This window comes from Oncorhynchus clarkii, chromosome 14 (genome assembly GCF_045791955.1).
Source record: "Oncorhynchus clarkii lewisi isolate Uvic-CL-2024 chromosome 14, UVic_Ocla_1.0, whole genome shotgun sequence".
Classification (NCBI taxonomy): Eukaryota; Metazoa; Chordata; class Actinopteri; order Salmoniformes; family Salmonidae; genus Oncorhynchus; species Oncorhynchus clarkii.
Genome location: NC_092160.1, coordinates 21,657,075 through 21,680,801, shown reverse-complemented (window position 1 = coordinate 21,680,801; position 23,727 = coordinate 21,657,075). Strand labels below are relative to the sequence as shown.

General features: G+C 42.1%; 1 protein-coding gene across 1 annotated transcript in view; it reads right to left on the bottom strand.

Annotated features, from left to right (window-relative positions):
• Positions 1–23,268, bottom strand: part of LOC139366024 (glycine receptor subunit alpha-4-like) — a 73,474-nt gene extending 50,206 nt beyond the window's left edge. Inside the window, exon 1 of the mRNA XM_071103102.1 lies at positions 23,045–23,268. Coding sequence (XP_070959203.1) covers positions 23,045–23,112 — 68 coding nt within the window. The 5' untranslated portion in view covers positions 23,113–23,268. The remainder of the gene's footprint in view (positions 1–23,044) is intronic.
• Between the last annotated feature and the right edge of the window lie 459 nt (positions 23,269–23,727).

The window sequence follows — 23,727 nt, the reverse complement described above, 5'->3', positions numbered from 1 at the left end:
GAGACTGGTGTGTTGCGGCTACTATTTAATGAAGCTGCCAGTTGAGGACTTGTGAGGCGTCTGTTTCTTACACTAGACTCACTAAATGTACTTGTCCTCTTGCTCAGTTGTGCACCGGGGGCCTCCCACTCCTCTTTCTATTCTGGTTAGAGACAGTTTGCGCTGTTCTGTTAAAAAGGGAGTAGTACACAGCGTTGGCAATTTCTTGTATGGAATAGCCTTAATTTCTCAGAACAAGAATAGACTGACGAATTTGAATTTGCTTCTGGTCATTTTGAGCCTGTAATCGAACCCACAAAAGCTGATGCTCCAGACACTCAACTAGTCTAAAGGCGGACAGTTTTATTGCTTCTTTAATCAGTACAACAGTTTTCAGCTGTGCTAACATATTTGCAAAAGGGTTTTCTAATGATCAGTTAGCCTTTTAAAATGATAAAGTTGGATTAGCTAACACAACGTGCCATTGGAACACAGGAGTGATGGTTGCTGATAAATGGGCCTCTGTACGCCTATGTAGATATTCCATAAAAATACAAATCTGTCGTTTCCAGCTACAATAGTCATTTACAACATTAACGATGTTTACACTGTATTTCTGATCCATTTGATGTTATTTTAATGGACAAAAAAATGTTTTTCTTTTAAAAACAAGGACATTTCTAAGTGACCTCAAACTTTTGAACGGTAGTGTACACTATCCATGTTTCAATTGTCTCAAGACTTAAAAATATATTTTTAACCTGTCTCCTCCCCACACTGATTGAAGTGGATTGAACAACTGACATAAATAAGGGATGATAGACTGACCAGGTGAAAGCTGTCATGGAAAGAGCAGGTGTTCCTAATGTTTTGTGCACTCAGTGTATGTTGCAGTATTTGGTTTCATCAATAAATATGTTGAAATAGAACTAAATTATCTGTTTCGGTCTTAAGTCCTTTTTAAATAGGATAGATGGGCTATGATATAGGTCAAATGTGATAGTCTGCCTATAACCAGCCTGAGTAGGCCTATAATTCCATTCCTGCTCAGAGTAATTCATTTAAATTATAAATTAGCTACTATCAGGCTGGTTAATGTGAAGCATGTTGAATTTGGAAAAATCCAACTGCACTCGGCCCTGCCCCACCTACTCAGCCAATCAGGAGCCACTACTGTGTTGCAGACGTAACATACTGCATACCTTTTACTAAGCTTGCAACAATGAGTACATAGTATGCAGTACGCTAGTATTGGTATTCGGACACGGCCAGTATGGAATGGTACGTGTTTATACGAGACGGTTGTAATGACTCTTATGTTAGTACAAGGAGAGGCTGTGACTGTCTGTTGATATTGGGTTGTACTGATTGAAGTTTGTGTCATATGCAGGGTTTAGGAAACACTGCGAGCGGAACACCAGTCATCTTACATATGCACTTTAAAGTCTGCGTCTCTCTCCGACCCAGACCAGCGGACGACTTTGCATACTGATGACTTCTAGCCGACTGCTGTCTAAGTCTGCGTCTGAAATGGCACCCTAGTCCCTTTACTGTGCACTACTTTGGACTAGAACCTAAAGTAGTGCGCTATAGGGAATAGATGCCATTTGGGATGCAGACTTAATCATTAGGGGGACTTGTCAAGAGGGAGAGATTAAAAGTAGACATGGGGCTCCCATCATCCGCATCAGTTACATTCCATGATGGGCGCTTTATTTAGTGGCTCTGGGTTTGGTGGCTGGCAGTGGAGAAATTCCACTTTGTCAACTTTGCCACACAAGCCTGGGGACATAGCGGGTAAGGGTTACTACAGGGTAAAAATTCAGTGGCCTTCCTCTCTCCAGAAAAAAGTTGGGTGAAAAAAATACTAATTTAGTGCATGTGAGGTGATATGCTTGACAAGGAGATATGACATAATTGGCCCCTTTCCCTGGGTTACAAATTGAAAACGGAATACTCATTTTCACTTCACTGAGTCAGTCTGGGCCTGCTTCAACAGAGGGACACTTAGAATTGGCTAAATTATAGCAGGTCAGATCAGTCTTCACAGTGACTGCAAAACACACCTCATTCCAGACACAGACTGTGGCCTTGTCTGAATACCCATACTAGTGTACTGCATACTATTTACTCATTGTCGCACACTATTTAAAAATTACAGTTTACTAAAAAGTATGCAGTATGCCATGGTTGCAACGCAGTAGCGGCTCTTGACTGGCTGAGTAGGTGGGGTCGGGCCGAGTGCAGATGTATTTTTCAAAATTCAACAGACACGCATCGCTTTAACCAGCCTGATAATAGCTAATTTACAAATGTGATTAATTTCTCTGAATAGAATAGGAGTGTAGTTATAGACGAACTCAGGCTGGTTACCATAGTAGCCCATCTATTCTATTTCAAAAAGACTCAAGACAGAAACAGAGAATTTGGTTGAATTTCAATATGTTTACTAGTGAAACCAAAGTGCTGTAACATATATAAATAAAATCAAATAGCCTAGTACATATACCAAAACTTCTTAAATGTTCAAATCAAAAGGCTATTGCACAGAACAACGTGGACAGTCGGGTGCATCACGAATTCAGAACTGCTGGTAGGACGATGGATAGGGCTGCCGTGCTTCAAGCTCTTAAGAAACTTCGCAATATTTCATTTTTTTGTGTTATTCTTACATTATTAGCCCAGGAAATTTTTGGTGTTATTACATACAGCCGGAAGAACTTTTGGATATCAGCGCGGCGGTAACTCACCAGCATTACGACCAGGAATACAACTTTCCAGAACCAGATCCTTTGTTCGTACCCCCCAGGGCAATTAAACAGCTACCTTTGTTCGTACCCCCCAGGGCAATTAAACAGCTACCAGAGGCTGTTCCAAAACTCCGCCAGCGGAAAAGAGGTAGTCGGAGAGGACTATTAGTCCAACTCAGGAGGCGAGCACACCACCCACCGCTTCCGAGTATATTACTTGCTAATGTTCAGTCTGGATAATAAAGTTGACGATGATTCTCTTACAGAGAGACATCAGGGATTGTAACATACTCTGTTTCATGGAAACATGGCTCTCTCGGGATATACTGTCAGAGTCCATTCATCCAGTTGGGTTCTCAGTTTATCGCAGGAATAAATATCTCTCCTGGAAGAAGAAGGGCGGGGGTGTACGTTTCATGATTAACTACTCATGATGTGATTGTGATAACATTCAGAAACTCAAGTCCTTTTGTTCACCAAACCTAGAATACCTCAATCAAATGCCGACCGTATTACCTCCCAAGAGAATTCTCTTCGGTTATAGTCATATATATATGTGTATATTCCCCCTCAAGCCAATACAACAACGGCCCTCAAAGAACTACACTGGACTTTATGCAAACTGGAAACCATATATACAGAGGCCGCATTTATTGTAGCTTGGGATTTTAACAAAGCAAATTTGAAAAGGTGTTCTATAGTATTCGCACTGCTAAAACAAACAACCACTGCTACTCCAACTTCCGGGATGCTTAAAAGGCCCTCCCCCGCCCTCCCGACGGCAAATCTGATCACGATTCCATTTTGTTCCTCCCTTCCTATAGGCAGAAACTCAAACAGGAATTACCCATGCTAAGGACTATTCAACACTGGTCTGACCAATCGGAATCCACGGTTCAGGATTGTTTTGATCATGCGGACTGGGATATGTTCTGGGTAGCCTCCGAGAACAACATAAACAAGTACACTGATATGGTGACTGAGTTTTATCAGGAAGTGTATAGGAGATATTGCACCCACTGACTACTAAAACTTACCCTAACCAGAAACCGTGGACAGATGGCAGCATTTGCGCAAAACTGAAAGCTCAAACCATCGCATTTAAACATGGTTAATGTGACTGGGAATATGGACCAATACAAACAGTGTAGTTATACCCTCCATAAGGTAATCAAACAGGCAAAACGTCAGTATAGAGACAAAGTGGAGTCGCAATTCAACGGATCAGACACGAGACAACTACGAACTACAAAAGGAAAACCAGCCACGTCGCGGACAGCGACATGTTGCTTACGGACAAGCTAAACACCTTATTCGTCAGCTTTGAGGATAACACAGTGCCACCAATGCGGCCCGCTACCATGGACTGTGGGCTCTCCTTCTCCATGGCCGACGTGAGTAAGACATTTAAGCGTGTTAACCCTCGCAAGGCTGCCGGCCCAGACGGCATCCCTAGCCACTCCCCAGAGCATGCGCAGACTGGGCTGGAATGTTTACAGACATATTCAATCTCTCCCTATCCCAGTCTGTTGTGCCCACATGCTTCAAGATGTCCACCATTGTTCCTGTACCCAAGAAAGCAAAAGTAACTGAACTAAATCACTACTGCCCCATAGAGCTCACTTCTGTCATCATGAAGTGCTTTGAGAGGCTAGTTAAGGATCATTTCACCTTACCTTACCTGACACCCTAGACCCACTTCAATTAGCTTACCGCCCCAATAGAGCCACAGACAATGCAATCACCATTGCACTGTACACTGCCCTATCCCATCTGGACATGAGGAATACTTATGTAAGAATGCTGTACATTGAATGCTGAGCTATAGTCAACACCATAGTACCCTCCAAGTTCATCATTAAGCTTGAGGCCCTGGGTCTGAACCCCGCCCTGTACAACTGGGTCCTGTACTTCCTGACGGCCACCCCCAGATGGTGAAGCTAGGAAACACCACCTCTACTTCACTGAACCTCAACACATGGGCCCCACAAGGTTGGGTGCTCAGCTTCCTCCTGTACTCCCTGTTCACCCATGACTGCGTGGCTATGCATGCCTCAAACTCAAATCAATCATATTTCAATCATATTTATTTATAAAGCCCTTTTTACATCCGTAGATGTCACAAAGCGCTGTACAGAAACCCCGCCTAATCAAATTGACACCTTGCTCGAATGCAAAGTCACAAAGAAAAAACAAAAACAAAATAAGACATAAAAAAACATGCAAACCTTATTCATTGCCCAAAGTCATGCCCCACACTATACACCATTCGTGCGTTGTTTTTTGGGTACTCTATAGCTTACTTGCTCCAGAGGATGGCATGTCATAGCACTGTTGTTTATGACAGCTGGTAGGAAGGTCCTCTGTTGAGACCAGTGTCCTCTGTTGAGACGTTGTCCAGGTAGGTTTCATGTTGTCTTCACCCATGAAATGGTCCACACAGTATAAGACTGCTGGCAGGGCAGCTCATAAATGCCTAAAACATTGACCAGCAAACCAAATGGACTGAATAATATATTATAATATATAATAATAATATATTACAATATACAGTGGGGCAAAAAAGTATTTAGTCAGCCACCAATTGTGCAAGTTCTCCCACTTAATAAGATGAGAGAGGCCTGTAATTTTCATCATAGGTACACTTCAACTATGACAGACAAAATGAGAAAAAGAAATCCAGAAAATCTACATTTTTTACACAATTGAGAATATCCTGTCAGGCTGCATCACCGCCTGGTATGGCAACTGCACCGCCCGCAACCGCAAGGCTCTTTAGAGGGTGGTGCGGACTGCCCAATGCGTCACAGGGGGCAAACTACCTGCCTTCCAGGACACCTACAGCACCAGATGTCACATCAAAGCCAAAAAGATCATCAAGGACAACAACCACCTGAGCAACTGCCTGTTCACCCTGCAACCATCCAGAAGGCGAGGTCAGTACAGGTGCATCAAAGCTGAGACCGAGAGACTGAAAAACAGCTTCCATCTCAAGACCATCAGACTGTTAAATAGCCATCACTAGCACATTAGAGGCTGCTGCCCGATATACATAGACTTGAAATCACTGGCCACTTTAATAATTGGAACACTAGTCACTTTAATGTTTACATATTTTGCATTACTCATCTCATATGTATATACTGTATTCTATCCTACTGTATCTTAGTCTATGCCGCTCTGACATTGCTCATTCAAATATTTATATATCTTAATTCCATTCCTTTACTTTAGATTGTGTGTAGTTAGATATTACTGCACTGTTGGAACTAGAAACACAAGCATTTCGCTACACCCGCAATAACATCTGCTAAACATGTGTACTGTATGTGACAAATAACATTTTATTTGGATAGCAACATAATAAACTAAAGCACTGATCATTGGGAACAAGATCAGAATGACTGCTAAGGCTTGAAAAATATATGAAATAATTCAATAGGTAGCCTAGCCTACAAAACTAAAACAAAATCAGATCAAAAGGCCTGATTAACATGACATCATTAATGTCCCCGGTGCAGACACATTCAGAATTCTAAAGAGGGTTTAGTATTTTTGTTTAAAAGCTCTGACGAATGACAAGATAACAATAAACACTTTTCAGTGAGAAAATAGAAACCCACTTTGTGTAAAAAAATCTAATGGAAAAAAACAACTTCTCAAAAGATGTGGTCTACGATGCAATACTGGTGATCTTTTTATGGATAACAAAAACTACTTAGCATACATTTGAACACCACCGCAGAAGCATCTGCCATTTTCCCAATTAAATAGCCTAGTTTTGTGGTTGGTTACTTGAAGAGAACTAGGGCCTCGCAGCCCACCTCTTCTAATGCACTGTGGAAAAGTGTGCATCAAATTCTATTAGATGAAAAGTTTAAATGAGTATAACATCCTCGAAATGTCCCATACTATTAAAATTCTATTTTTGCTTAGAGAGAATGCGTCATTACGTAGTTTCTCGCTAATAGTTGATTGCAGTAGCGCATTCCCATATCGAATGAATCAGCTGTTGTCAAAGCCAAAACGAGTATGACATCCGGGCATGTAAAGTGTCCCCGATTTTCAAAATGTTGCATACTATTAAAACATAAAACTATTTTTTCCTCACATACTTAAAAACTGCCTACTACTTAGGACACAAGGGTATTTGAACACGGCCAGAGTGATATTCAGTGTGGATCCCAGGCTACTGTACCTCTCAGCCCTACATACTTTCGCCATTGTCCGTCACGCCTATCCCTTATCATTCAGTTGTGTACAAAAGGTGGTTGTTCTGCACATTCCATCTCATGGTAGAGACATGTTTCAGGTCAAGCGAGGTGCCGGGTGAAATGGGCTGAGAACCATTGGTTTCTTCTCTCCCAGCCCAAGGTGTTAGCCTCTGTCACCAACACACTGGAGAGACCATCAGTAAATTGTAACCTCCAAATTTAGTAAATCAGGTAAGTCCCATTGAGATAGGAATCTGGCAAAGAGGAAGCTGCAATGCATGCTTGAATGTATGCCTTGGGTTTGTGTGCTCATTTCCTGTCTGCCGAAAGCCTGCCAGGCGACGAGACAAATATTGATAGTAGGGGAAATGTTGGTTTGCTCTGTACAAAATGAGTGTGGCTGGACCAAGGGCTATTGAGCTCATATAAGCTGCTGGTAAACAGCCTCAGACAACTATGTGCACAGAGGATGAATGGTAAAACGGTACCTCTATCCAAAGGAAAATTTGCATTTCTGTCTGACTGAAATCAGAAGTGTATTCTGATGGTGTTGCTATTCCAAAGCTGCCAGGTAGTGCCCGGCTGCCTGGCCATGGATGAAATGCATTAACAATGCGTTATATATTTGTTTAACTCAATGCATATTTTGATCCAAAAAAGACAGAACGGATGCTGTCCAACGTCCCTATTGTCTGTCATGTATGATGAGTCCCGTAGACAAACATTGTCTCAATACGGTTGACAGAGGTGACATTTCGATGTGGCTGGGTCCATATTCAAAGCTTTTGGTGGTTCTCTAACAAGAATGATATGAAATGATTTGGCTCCTTTTTCAGTCACTCATTTGTATCCATTCTCTTTGAGTATTACTTGTATTATTTGACTGGATCCTGATAGCGCATTCCTTCAAGGCAGAGATGACGGGCAGAGGAGAACAATCCCATCTAACTTCGCCCTCATTTTCTACCATTAACCCACGTGTGCATCCCATCTGCCCCCCCCCACCCCCCAAAACATCTCATTAGTCTATTCTGACTGTGAAAAACTACCATAAATCGGCAGATAAATTTAAGATAATGAAAAGATACTCCAGCACATTGGAAATATTAATGCTCCTCAGATTCAATGAATCTAATACCAACGTCTCAGTCTCAAAAAAACAGACAAATGTAAGAAATGTGTCCCCACGTACACTTTATTATTAAGACATATTTCTCTTCATTTGTATGAACCACTGTACCCCAACATTCTTTGAACAACAGGACTGTGATTCATTCAAAATCAAGGCTCTCTCCTTTGTTGACTAGCCCCGGGTCTTGCTCCGTTGATGCTTTCATACCAGAGAAAACAGCAGTCAGAATTTTATTAAAGCAGTAATAGCAAGTTCATGTCATTTCTGGAGGACTTTTTTAACTTTCTTTCAAAGTCTGTTGTATGCCCCGAATCCAAAGCTTCCCCAAAGGCAAGTTTGTTTTGATGCGTGTTGTGTGAATTTGAAAAGGAACAGTTCCTTGACACAAGTTGTCATGTTCCCTACTATCATTGTGGATGTCAAGTTTACGGACGACACTATAGTGGTAGGCTTGATTACCAACAACGACGAGATGGCTTACAGGGAGGAGGTGAGGGGGTGAGGGCCCTCGGGAGTGTGGTGTCAGGAAAATAACCTCACACTCAACGTCAACAAAACAAAGGATATGATCGTGGACTTCAGGAAACAGCAGAGGGAGCAACCCCCTATCCACATCGACGAGACAGCAATGGAGAGGGTAGTAAGTTTTAAGTTCCTCGGCATACACATCACGGACAAACTGAATTGGTCCAGCCACACAGACAGCGTAGTGAAGGCGCAGCAGCGCCTCTTCAACCTCAGGAGGCTGAAGAAATTCAGCTTGTCACCAGAAGCACTCACAAACTTATACAGATGCACAATCGAGAGCCTCCTGTCGGGCTGTATCACCGCCTGGTACGGCAACTGCTCCGCCCACAACCGTAAGGCTCTCCAGAGGGTATGGAGGTCTGCACAACGCATCACCGGGGGCAAAACTACCTGCCCTCAAGGACACCTACACCACCCGATGTCACAGGAAGGCCATAAAGATCATCAAGGACAACAACTACCCGAGCCACTGCCTGTTCACCCCGCTATCATCCAGAAGGCGAGGTCAGTACAGGTGCATCAAAGCAGGGACCGAGAGACTGAAAAACAGCTTCTATCTCAAGGCCATCAGACTGTTAAACAGCCACCACTAACATTGAGTGGCTGCTGCCAACATACTGACTCAACTCCAGCCACTTTAATAATGGGAATTGATGTAAAAAATGTATCACTAGCCACTTTAAACAATGCCACTTTATATAATGTATATATACCCTACATTACTCATCTCACATGTATATACTGTACTCAATACCATCTACTGCATCTTGCCATCTTTTTGTAATACATGTATCACTAGCGACTTTAAACAATGCCACTTTTATGTTTACATACCCTACATTACTCATCTCATATGTATATACTGTACTCAATACCATCTACTGCATCTTGCCTATGCCATTCTGTACCATCACTCATTCATAAATCTTTATGTACATATTCTTTATCCCTTTACACTTGTGTGTATAAGGTAGTTGTTGTGGAATTGTTAGGTTAGATTACTCGTTGGTTATTACTGCATTGTCAGAACTAGAAGCACAAGCATTTCGCTACACTCGCATTAACATCTGCTAACCATGTGTATGTGACAAATAAAATTTGATGTCACTGATACGTAGAATAATAGATGCTATTTAGCAGATGCTTTTATCCAAAGCTACCAACAGTCATGTGTGCATACATTTTACATTTGGGCGGTCCTGACAATATGTCCAGACTATTTTACATGGTTGGTCCAAATCCTAACCAATCATCTCTGTCCCATGAGGGTTATTACTTGCCTATTGGTCCAATTCCAATATGATCAAGCTTCCATCTTAAAACCTACCCAGTCCTCCTTGGCCCATTAAGGGAAGACAGGAAAGTCCTAGAATAGGAGCAAATTATCTGAACTGGAACCAGGACTACCCTCATAAACAAGATCACTGGGCTCTCTCAGATATCCCTTTGTGTGTTGTCTTATGCATTCCACCTAGGGCTGTTACAGTGACCGTATTACCGCCAGTCAAGAGCCATGACCACAGTCAAATTCCATGTAACTAGGCTTCTCCAAAACTGCGCTCTGATGTCTACCGACCCGTAGCACTCATATCTGTAGCCATGAAGTGCTTTGAAAGGCATATCAACACCATCATCCCAGAAACCCTAGACCCACTCCAATTTGCATACCACCCCAACAGATGATGCAATCTCTATTGCACTCCACACTGCCCTTTCACACCTGGACAAAAGGAAAGGAACACCTATGTGAGAATGCTATTCATTGACTACAGCTCAGTGTTCAACACCATAGTGCCCTCAATAAGCCATCAATAAGCAAAGGACACAGGGACTAAACACCTCCCCCTGCAACTGGATCCGAGACTTGCTGACAGGCCGCCCACCCAGGTGGTAAGGGTAGGTAACAACACATGCGCCACGCTGATCCTCAACACAGGAGCCCCTCAGGGATGAGTGCTCAGTCCCCTCCTGTGCTTCCTGTTCACTCATGAATGCATGGCCAGGCACGACTCCAACACCATCATCAAGTTTGACCGATGACACAACAGTGGTAGGCCTGATCACCGACGAGACAGCCTATAGGGAGGAGGTCAGAGACCTGGTCGTGTGGTGGCAGGACAACAACCTCTCCCTCAAAGTGATCAAGACAAAGGAGATGATTTTGGAATACAGGAAAAGGAGGGCCGAGCACACCCCATTCTCATCGACGGGGCTGTAGCGGAGCAGGTTGAGAGCTTCAAGTTCCTTGGTGTCCACATCACCAACAAACTAACATGGTCCAAGCACACCAAGACAGTCGTGAAGAGGGCACGACAACGCCTATTCCCCCTCAGGAGACTGAAAAGATTTGGCATGGGTCCTCAGATCCTCAAAAGGTTCTACAACTACACCATAGAGAGCATTCTGACTAGTTGCATCACTGCCTGATTTGGCAACTGCTCAGCCTCCGACCGCAAAGTACTACAAAGGGTAGTGCGTACTGTCCAGTACATCAATGGGGCCAAGCTTCTTGCCATCCAGGACCTCTATACCAGGCGGTGTCAGAGGAAGCCACCCTAGTCAAACACTGTTCTCTCTGCTACCGCACGGCAAGCGGTACCAGAGCGCCAAGTCTAGGTCCAAGAGGCCCCAAGCAATAAGACTCCTGAACATTTAATCAAATGGCTACCCAGACTATTTGCATCCCCCCCCTCTTTTACGCTGCTGCTACTCTGTTTATTATCTATGCATAGTCACTTTAATAACTCTACCAACATGTAGATATTACCTTGATTAACCGGTGCTCCCCCACATCGACTCTAAACGGTAGCCCCTGTATATAGCCTCGCTATTGTTATTTTACTGCTGCTCTTTAACTTGTTACTTCATTTTTTTAAATTTTTCTTAAAACTGCATTGTTGGTTAAGGGAATTTCACTATAAGGTCCTGTTGTATTCGGCGCATGTGACAAATAAAATTTGATTTTATCATTAGTAGCCTACAAAACTTGCTAAAGACCAGTCGCTAATGGCCAGTACTTAGCACTCTATTGTCCCTCTAATCACTCTGACATCAATGCAAAGGAAATCAAAAATCAAATCAAACACTTCATGAGAGCGGAATACTGCACACCGAGATCCAGCCTCATAGCTGGTTGATGCATAGAATGAAATAAGAGTTCCTATAAGCCCATGTTGCGCAACAATTCTATAGGCTTTGCTATCGTGTGAGAAAACAGAATTTTGATGACTATTAAAAAGAGGATCCCATTAGCTTTCTATAGCTTAGGCCTACTATATCTATTTCGCAACTTTCCTAATATGAAGCACATCGCTTCGCTTTACAACAGGAGCAGCCTACCTGGCTGTCATGAAAATGAACTGCGGGAAAGTGTCCTTCATTAGCTATTCAATCGATTAATTACAATTCACTGATCCATTCTAAGTCAATACTAAATTCACACATCTATTGTTTAGTATATGTAAAGGCAAAATTAAATTGACAATAGTCTGATGGGTGAGAATAGTATCACTTGTGAATGATGCCCAGGTTGTGCAGTCTACTAAAGAAATGTTTTGCCTACTTTTTCAAATCAGTCGCATGCATCATGCATTCTAGCCCATAGGCCTATATGTTTTGAGAAAGTTTGTATCACAACTTAAGTGTCCAAATAACAAAGTACAGTACCCTATAGGCCTAGGACTCGTAGAACATGGGTGGAGAGCCCATAGTCTACAGAGCTTAGTGAAACGTGTTCTTATTAGCCCAGTACCGCAATCACGTTTGAAAACAGTTTTGACTGGCCACTTTAAAAAGACGATCCCAGTTCTCTCGTGCTGCTATATTTATTGCTCAAATCATTAAATTAAGCACATTCACTTGCTTTACAAACGGTGTAGCCTACCTGGCATATTGAAAATGTAACCTCACACAATCTCCATTTGCTATTCAAGTGCAGCCTATTTTGTGGGCCATTCTTAATAAAAAGTAACCATTCCACACATATTATTAGGCCATATGTAAACACCAGATTCATTTGAGAATAGTCTGATGGGTAAGAATATTATCAAGTGCTTATCAAATGGTGAATGAGAGATTGATGAAGTGTGTTCTGCATGAGCAAGAAACAGTAGAGAGCTTACCTTTCTTGCAACTTTTTTCAAATAATACTTTGAGTTGCATCATGCAGCCTTAAAATGTATTAGAAATCAAAACATATAGCCTAACATTTGTATCACAACTAAAGTTGCATAAATAACTCAGAGAACCTGTTTCTTTGCTAACCGCTCAACACAATAGCCACATGTGCACACTCCCTTGGAAATCGTTTGTGTGAAAATATCCTTTCTATTTTATTCAGTTCAATTCTATTGTTCCTACTATAAAATAATGCCACAGGAATAAGTAAATCCTGCCTGCAAAATGAACTAATGTAGCCCACAGACATATGGCATAGCCAGATCAGGATGACTCAAAATACGCTATTCTGTTCAACTGAAATAGGCTACCATTTCTCCTCATCATAATGTTTCCTTAGACCTGCCTAAAATAAATAATGGATTCATTTTGATGGTGTATACTATAGGATTTGGCGCTTGTCTGAGTGAGGGAAATGCTGTAAATCAAGAGGAGTCAATGTGTTCTGAAAGTTGAGACGTTGGGGATTATAATAAAATACCCCATTGATGTCATACAAGCTAGGCTTGGGTGGTGCACCGTATTTGGAAATAGCCACAGGATGGTATTACAATACCGTCAATAGAAACAATTTCTTTGATATTTTTTAAATACATTTGAATATTTGTTGGTACTTAAGTAAATACCTGCAGTCAACTTGTGCAACATGTTAGGAGATATGTAAAATAGTGTTCTTCATTTCACCCATCGCATCATTTTTCCATTATGAAGCTTACCGGTAGTACTCAGTGACGTGGTTTATGTTTACAAGCACACAATGACGAGAGACTCTTATGAACCAATCTCGTGAGCTCACATTGTGTATCCGTATAGTGAAACAGAATGTGAGCTCGCCAGATCAGGATGGTTCATACGATGCTAACGAAAGACCGGAGCCTTGGGAGTCACTCACTGTTGTACAGCACGCACCAGGTGATCTAGTTACAGTATGGAATTCACAACTAAATGTTTGCCAGCTAGATATCTTATAACTTTTAAGTTAACTGTTTAAAAAGGTGCTAAAAATGCTATGCAGTTGTGAATTTGGTTTGCTAATTAAATAGCTAGTTAGCTAAGTGTTTAGCTTCTTCAATATCAAGCTTCACTTGCCGGTCTAATATTTGTTTTGCAACAAACTGTGAGTAGCATTTTTTATTGACTTGTATAACTTTATGAGCTGGCATGTCTGTCCTGAAAACAGTTTAAGTCAGAGACTGTATAAAAATGTTTGCTGGTGCTCGTTAGCATTCTCTATAGCATTTGATATGTAACGTAAACTCACCCCATTCTGTAAAAATGTGCGCAACCGCAACATTCAAACGAGGCTACAAAGAAAACTAAATGGGACTGTAGAGACTGTGTTGACTTCAAAATCGGGGGTGTGAACTAGGTTTCTATTCAAGCGTTGATCGACACGGTAATGGCTCTATAGTATTGGAGAAAAGTTGAAAAAACGGACCCTCCGTTACATCTTGACGTGTCATGTCTTAACGTACAGCACGCATAAAGCAACTATTTCTGTCTTACAATCTCTCTCCACCAGGTGTAGCACTTCTCTCATCGTTAAAAATAAGAAATGGACAGTGACGGGAGTAAGGGGGGGATACCTAGTCATTTTTTGCGTCATCATTACATGCGATCATCCTTCTCAAAGCCGCTGTTTACTTCACTTTAGCACCGCCCTAAAAACCCGTTTCAGATTCGACACAAACCTTCAAATAGGTATGTAATGACTCTTTATAGTGTTTTATTTACATTTTAGAGGCGATAAGGTGATAAGTTGGTCAGATCGAGTGAAAAAAAGCAATTTTCCCACACAACATCTCTCCTTCTCACTATCAAGCATTAGTTCCGCTTCACCACCCGCCATTTTTAAAAAGACCCGACGGGGCTCATTGCCTGCTTGAATCATGCAGAAACGGGCAGCTTTTAGGTCATGTAATTGATTCTGTTGGAAAGGGTAGAAATTGTGCTTTATAATGGATTTGACATTACAGTTGATCTGGAAGTATTACGTTTTTGGGGCGCTAAAATAAGTTCAATTGTACGGACCAAGGCGATGTACAAAAGTGAGTGAGTTTACGTTACTTGTTGGCATTGCTAACATTCAGATTAAAGGCTTAGCGGGGTTTTGAAAATAGTACCCGTGTGTTCAGTGCCGGTATAACCGAATATCCCAGTATGACAATCTGGATCCCATTGAAGCCTAGTAGGCTATATTAAATGGATTTATTCGACTTTTTAAAATGTAGACGTTCCAAAGGCCTGAATCATTGGCTTGTAGACTATACGTGGAAACCGGAGATGCTAAAAGTGCTTATGTTAATTGACGGTCAATTACCGTGAGGCCGGAAGTTATTTGCATGACAATCACTGACTGACAAAATTTCATGACCGCCACAGCCCTAGTTCCACCCACTCGACCACGTTCAATCCAATTCCTTGCTTATTTATGACCACTTACTCATTTTCAGAAGAAAATTCTACAATCTCAAAGTTGACTATCCAGTGTTGAGTACATATTTAATAAATGAAAGTCCTCGTTCGTGTTCCCTGTCGTCCCTCCCTGGGACATTTGATGAGATGGGTCAGTTCAGCACGGAAGACAGACACTGGGATATTGTAGTGTCTGAGTAGGCCAGAGCAGGCTCACGTTTAGCGTGCCTGCTAATCACAACACTGCAGGCCCGGCTACACAGCAGTTACTGATGGGGAGGTGCTCTGAGATCAGGGTCACGTTCACGCATTTATGATGCATAATGAACACCAACCAGCTCAGCTTTGACTCAGTCTGGGTCCCTTCACTAACCAAATAGCACTGGGAGCAGGGTCTATGCCATTTTACGGCTGTAGATGCCGGTGTCTGTCTTTATCCACACGTTGGGTTAGCAGTGTAGTGAACACACACAGACGTAAATTACACACACAGAGTCTCCACTACAATGACTGATTACAAAGCGTGTAATTTACTGAGCCCTGCTCAATGTCCTGGCTTGTTAGTCCCTAAGAAACCAACCATGTTACCCAGCCACAGGTCACTCCTTCCCCATCCCCACAGGGGACTGTGTCATTCCCTCTCCATCCCTCTTATTTTGCCCCCTCCCGTCCACCAAACCAGATGTCCCCTCTTCCTAGTCTACCTCTATCCTACTCTACACCCCATTCTCTTTCTACGTCTCTCTATTCCTCCCATCACCTTCACACCCTCTGTCCTCTGTCTAACCATTTCTAGGCCCTGTGCTCTCCTCTTCACTCTCTCCCTGCCTGGTTGGAGGGCTGATTTCTCTGAGGTGATGTTGTCAGTTCCACTGCTCCCCAAGGCTAAAGGGCTGCTCTCTCCAGCCCCAAGGTTCACCGAGTGTTGAACCTGGCGGTGGGATTATGCAGATCTTAATTCCCTCTCCTGCTCACACCTGGGTTTGACAGGGCATGAAATAGGGAAAGCGTTCACTGCAAAAGTTTCCGCTACGCAGGGAGGGAGATACAGCAAAAAGAGAAGAGGGAGAGTAGAGGTGGGTATGATATATATATATATATATACAGTGCCTTGCGAAAGTATTTGGCCCCCTTGAACTTTGCGACCTTTTGCCACATTTCAGGCTTCAAACATAAAGATAAAAAACTGTATTTTTTTGTGAAGAATCAACAACAAGTGGGACACAATCATGAAGTGGAACGACATTTATTGGATATTTCAAACTTAATTTTGCACGCCCAATTTTTCAGTTTTTGATTTGTTAAAAAAGTTTGAAATATCCAAAAAAGGTCGTTCCACTTCATGATTGTGTCCCACTTGTTGTTGATTTATATCTTTATGTTTGAAGCCTGAAATGTGGCAAAAGGTCGCAAAGTTCAAGGGGGCCGAATACTTTCGCAAGGCACTGTATATATATATATATATATATAAATATAAATGAATAAATAAAATATAGAGAGCGAAACAGCGCAAGAGTTTTTCTTTATATTTTTTTACTATTTTCTAAATTGTAGAATAATAGTAAAGATATTGTCACGCCATGACCTGAGTATTCTTTGTTTTCTTTATATATTTTGGTTAGGTCAGGGTGTGACATGGGTGATGAATGTGTTTTTGTACTGCCTAGGGGTTTTATAGGTTTATGGGGTTGTTTACCATCTAGGTGTTTATGTATGCCTATGGTTGCCTAGATTGGTTCTCAATTAGAGGCAGCTATTTATCGTTGTCTCTGATTGGGAACCATATTTAGGCAGCCATCTGCTTTGGGTATTTGGTGGGTTATTGTCTATGTGATGTTGCATGTTTGCACTCAGTTTTGATAGCGGTCACGTTCGTCTTGTTATTTTGTTTGTTTAGTGTACTTTGTGTTTTTTCGTCTTTCATTAAAAAGATCTATTCACATCATGCTGCGCTTTGGTCTCTTCACTACGACGATCGTGACAGAATAACCCACCAACAATGGACCAAGCAGCGTGGTAACGGCTAGCAGCAGCAGCGGCAAAGAACGCAGGACTCATGGACTTGGGAGGAGATTATGGGCGGCGAAGGACCCTGGGCACAGCCAGGGGAATATCACCGCCACAAAGCAGAGCTGGAGGCAGCGAAAGCAGAGAGGCGCCGGTATGAGGAGGCAGCACGGGGGCGTGGCTGGAAGCCCGAGAGGCAGCCCCAAAAATGTATTGGGGGGGCACACAGGGAGTGTGGCGAAGCCAGGTAGGAGACGTGCGCTAACTTCCTGTGTTTACCGGAGAGAGAGAGGAACCGGGCAGGCACCGTGTTACACGGTGGAGCGCACTGTGTCCCCGGTGCGTGTGCATAGCCCGGTTCGGTACATTCCAGCTCCTCGTATCGGCCGGGCTAGAGTGGGCATCGAGCCAGGTGCCATGAAGCCGGCTCTACGCATCTGGTCTCCAGTGCGTCTCCTCGGTCCAGCATACATGGCACCAGCCTTACACATGGTGTCCCTGGTTCGCCAGCACAGCCCAGTGCGGGCTATTCCACCTCGCCGCACTGGCCTGGCTACAGGGAGTATTCAACCAGGGAAGGTTGGGCTGGCTCGGCGCTCAAGATCTCCTGTGCGCCTTCACGGTGCGGACTATCCGGTGCCACCTCCACACACCAGCCCTCCGGTGGCAGCCCCCCACACCAGGCTGTCTCTCAGTCTCATCCCTACAGGTTCTCCCGTCTGCCCTGAGCCGCCAGAGTCTCCCGTCTGCCCTGAGCCGCCAGAGTCTCGCGTCTGCCCTGAGTTTACATGAGTCCATATGTTATTTATTATTTCTGTCACGATCGTCGTAGTGAGGAGACCAAAGCGCAGCGTGATATGAATACATCTTTTTAATGAAAGGCCCTGAGCGGCCCTGAGCCGCCAGAGTCTCCCGTCATGCCGGCGATGCCGAAGTCGCCCTCCTGTCCGGAGCCGCCAGAGTCTCCCTCCTGTCCGTAGCTGCCAGCGTCGCTCCTCAGTCCAGAGGCGCCTTTCCGTCCAGTGGCACTCTCTACGATGATCTTCAGTCCGGGGCCCGCTGCGAGGGTCCCCGCTCCTGAGGCGCCACCTAAGTGGGCCAAGACTGAGGTAGAGTGGGGTCCACGTCTCGCACCCTAGCCACCGCCGTGAAAGAGGCCCACCCGCACCCTCCCCTTTAGATTAGGTTTTTGCGGCAGGAGTCCACACCTTTGTGTGTGTGTGTGTGTGTGGGGGGGGGGGTACTGTCACGCCCTGACCTGAGTATTCTTTGTTTTCTTTATATATTTTGGTTAGGTCAGGGTGTGACATGGTGATGAATGAGTTTTTGTACTGTCTAGGGGTTTTATAGGTTTCTGGGGTTGTTTACCATCGAGGTGTTTATGTATGTCTATGGTTGCCTAGATTGGTTCTCAATTAGAGGCAACTGTTTATCGTTGTCTCTGGTTGGGAACCATATTTAGGCAGCCATCCTCTTTGGGTATTTGGTGGGTTATTGTCTATGTGATGTTGCATGTTTGCACTCAGTTTTGATAGCGGTCACGTTCGTCTTGTTATTTAGTTTGTTTGTTTAGTGTACTTTGTGGTTTTTCATCTTTCATTAAAAAGATGTATTCATATCACGCTGCGCTTTGGTCTCCTCACTACGACGATCGTGACAGAAATAATAAATAACATATGGACTCCTGTAAACTCAGCAAAAAAAGAAACATCCCTTTTTCAGGACACTGTCTTTCAAAGATATTTGGATTTTTGTGAATTAACTTCACAGATCTTCATTGTAAAGTGTTTAAACACTGTTCCCCCTCTGTTCCCCATGGTTCAATGAACCATAAACAATTAATGAACATGCACCTGTGGAACGGTCGTTAAGACACTCACAGCTTACAGAAGGTAGGCAATTAAGGTCACAGTTATGAAAACGTAGGACACTAAAGAGGCCTTTCTACTGACTCTAAAAAGGACCAAAAGAAAGATGCCCAGGGTCCCTGCTCATCTGCGTGAACGTGCCTTAGGCATGCTGCAAGGAGGCATGAGGACTGCAGATGTGGCCAGGGCAATAAATTGCAATGTCCGTACTGTGAGACGCCTAAGACAGCGCTACAGGGAGACAGGACAGACAGCTGATCATCTTCGCAGTGGCAGACCACGTGTAATAACACCTGCACAGGATCAGTACATGATTTAGAATTTTATTATCCATTTTCATACATTTCAATTATCCTAATCGGTCTACAACCCAGAGTGTGTAAAGTTCTGGTTTAAATGAAACAGACATAATTCCCAGCTCACAATTTGTCAAATCCAAGTTTATCTACAAAGATGTTCCTTCTATAACATTCTTCTAACCTACGCACACTCACATTAGGAGAGCTATTATGTTTAATATTTTCAGTTACTCCTTATCCATGCTACATAACCTCTAACCCCTACTGGTTAAGTTTCCGGGTATAATTATTTAATCATTTATCTTAAACCTTATAAATTATTTTACCAGTAGGGGTTAGAGGTTATGTAGCATGGATAAGGAGTAACTGAAAATATTAAACATACGTCTGTGTGTCTGTTACTTGAACTTTGTGAAGCATTTATTTGGGCTGCTTTTTCTGAGGCTGATAACTCTAATGAACTTATCCTCTGCATCAGAAGTAACTCTGGGTCTTCCATTCCTGTGGGAGCCAGTTTCATCATAGCGCTTGATGACGTTCAACATTTCTTAAATTGACTGACCTTCATATCTTAAAGTAATGATGAACTGTCGTTTCTCTTTGCTTTTTTGAGCTGTTCTTGCCATAGTACGGACTTTGGTATTTTACCAAATAGGGCTGTCTTCTGTATACCCCACCTACCTTACCACAACACAACTGATTGGCTCAAAATTCCACAAATGAACCTTTAACAAGGCACACCTGTTAATTGAAATTAATTCCGCATGAAGCTGGTTGAGAGAATGCCAAGAGTGTGCAAAGCTGTCATCAAGGCAAAGGGTGGCCATTTGAAGAAACTCAAATCTAAAATATATTTTGATTTGTTTAATACTTTTTTGGATACTACATGATTCCATATGTGTTATTTCATCATTTTGATGTCTTCATTATTATTCTACAATGTAGAAAATAGTAAAAATAAAGAGAAACTCTTGAATTAGTAGGCGTTCTAAAACATTTGACTGGTAGTAAGTGAGATATATATATCCACACACACACACAGTTGATGTCAGAAGTTTACATACACCTTAGCCAAATACATTTAAACTAATTTATTTACTCATACATTTAAAGTTTTTCACAATTCCTGATATTTAATCCTCGTAAAAAAATCCCTATCTTAGGTCAGTTAGGATCACCACTGTATTTTAACAAGTCAGAATAATAGTAGAGAGAATGACTTATTTCAGCTTTTATTTCTATCATCACATTCCGAGTCGGTCAGAAGTTTACATACACTCAATGAGTATTTGGAAGCACTGTCTTTAAATTGTTTAACTTGGGTCAAACGTTTTGGGTAGCCTTCAACAAGCTTCCCACAATAAATTGGGTACATTTTGGACCATTCCTCTTGACAGAGCTGGTGTAACTGAGTCAGGTTTGTTGGCCTCCTTGCTCGCACACGCTTTTTCAGTTCTGTCCACACATTTTCTATAGGATTGAGGTCAAGGCTTTATGATGGCCACTCCAATACCTTGACTTTGTTGTCCTTAAGACATTTTGCCACAACTTTGGAAGTATGCTTGGGGTCATTGTCCACTTGGAAGACCCATTTGCCACCAAGCTTTAACTTCCTGACTGATGTCTTGAGATGTTGCTTCAATATATCCACATAATTTTCCTTCCTCAATATGCCATCTATTTTGTGAAGTGCACCAGTCCCTCCTGCAGCAAAGCACACCCACAACATGAGGCTGCCACCCCCGTGCTTCACGGTTGGGATGGTGTTCTTCGGCCTGCAAGCCTCCCCCTTTTTCATCCAAACATAACGATGGTCATTATGGCAAAACAGTTATATTTTTGTTTCATCAGACCAAAGGACATTTCTCCAAAAAGTACGGTCTTTGTCCCCATGTGCAGTTGCAAACCGCAGTTGGGCTTTTTTATTTCAGTTTTGGAGCAGTGGCTTCTTCCTTGCTGAGTGGCCTTTCAGGTTATGTCAATATAGGACTCGTTTTACTGTGGATATAGATACTTTTGTATCTGTTTCCTCCAGCATCTTCACAAGGTCCTTTGCTGTTATTCTGGGATTGATTTGCACATTTCGCACCAAAGTACGTTCATCTCTAGGACACAGAACACGTCTCCTTCCTGAGTGGTATGACTGCTGCACTGAGTTTGAAGGTAGGCCTTGAAATACAACCACAGGTACACACCTCCAATTGACTCAAATGATGTCAATTAGCCTATCAGAAGCTTCTAAAGCCATGACATCATTTTCTGGAATTTTCCAAGCTGTCAACTTAGTGTATGTAAACTTCTGACCCCACTGGAATTGTGATACAGCGAATTATAAGTAAAATAATCCGTCTGTAAACAATTGTTGGAAAATGTTGGAAAATGTACTTGTGTCATGCACAAAGTACATGTCCTAAACGACTTGCCAAAACTATAGTTTGTTAACAATTTGTGGTGTGGTTGAAAAACAAGTTAATGACTCCAACCTAAGTGTACGTAAACTTCTGACTTCAGCTATATATATATATATATATATATATATATATATATATATATATATATATATATATATATATATATATATATATATATATATAGCACATACATACATACACATACATACATACATAGAGAGAGAGAGAGGAGAGATAGAGGAGAGGAGAGATAGAGATAGAGAGAAAGACTGACCACGAGAGAGCGTGAGAAAGGAAGATAGGAAGCAAACAATTTATATACAGAAAGCAGGGAAGAGGGAGAGAGACTGCGACCGAGAGAGAAAGAGTGAGCGTCTCTCTCGTGTCTGTCAACCCAGACACCTTGTCTAAACAGAAATGAGACAGCAGAATTCCACTGTTTTCCTATGATAATTAAATCAAGCATTGTACACGTGCCAGGCACACTCATTTCATCACTCCATTTCTGAAATCTCATCAGGACAGATTTTTTCGAAAGAATGCATTTGTTATTTATATATATATATTTTTTTAAATATTTAGAAGGTAGAGCTTATGGTGAGGTTACCAGGTTATGGTGACTGTTATATAATGGTTACAATATACATGTATCCACTATTTATAATACAAGTTCAGATGGATGCTCTACAGGTAGTTTAAGTCAATACAGGTTATCTTCTCTCTCTCTTCTGTTTAGGTGTGGGTGAGATAGAGGTCTTTTGCATAATATTGTGTTAATACAAGGGTAACATGCCAGGTAGAATCACACAAACCTGTTACTTGCACATAAGGAGACTGTGCTGTGAATAATCCATTGTTTGCATGTCTCTTTTGTTGCTAGTTATTTACCCTCCGTTATAAAAATCGAGTGTTACTGGTCAACATATTGCCTCTATTTTTGACTAAACTGTCAAGATAACTTTTAATGCATTTTTAAGCAAAGGATCTAGGGCTCAAATAGTATATATTAGAATGTGTTTGCCAATGTCCAAATATACAAAAGTCTGGTAGCAATCAATGTTCGGTTAGTCTCAAGATCAATTGATTTTACCTTAACCTTTTATTCCTCTGCATACTCAATGCAAAATGTAACCATAATGATCAGATAGATAGTGATATAATCTCGGTAAGGGATTATATGAAATGTAGAAAAAAAAACTGCTTTAAATCCACTCTGTTGCCCAGTGAAAGACAACCCACAAGCAATGCAATACTGTCTTTCTTACCTGATAAAGCCTCCTTGAAAAAAGCAAAAAGACAAGACATATAGAATCCTTATGAGCTGTGGGAGCATCCTCTGGCTCAATCTCTCAATCCCTTCCGTTGGAATAATTTGCAGAAAATAATCTGAGCGGCAATCAAATCCACTGAGCGGTTTTTGAGACTAGGCAAAAGAAAGGCATCGTCTCTGTGAGTCTGCAAATCTAATACAACAGTTTGGCTTTGGGGAAAGAAACTTCTTCCCCCCAACCACTAAATCCAGAGGACTGTACGAATCCACTCGGTCTCTTCTTTTACACTTGTGTTTGTTTGTCAGTGTGTGTTTTAACCGGAGTGTGTTTTTCTCATTCTTTCTCGCTCTTTTTTTTAACGGCAAACTGCTTACTCCAGGAATAATACGGGGGAGGATTTAAAGGGACAGTAGCCTCTTTTTTATATATTGGTCAGATAGATAGATGGCTATAGAGCTTTTTGCAGTCCTAAAACTCCTCAAAAAATACATCTGGTTAGTCCAGCCATCCCTATGGATAAAAAGAATGGGGAAAGATTAGAGTTTAGGAATAAACCCCTCAAATAAATTCTGAGGATAACACAGGCTCTTATATTTTGTGTTACGAGACAATAGCAGTTGGTTAACATGAACTTTATGAATGATGAAGCCCTTATGATTTATGTATTTTTATTATTA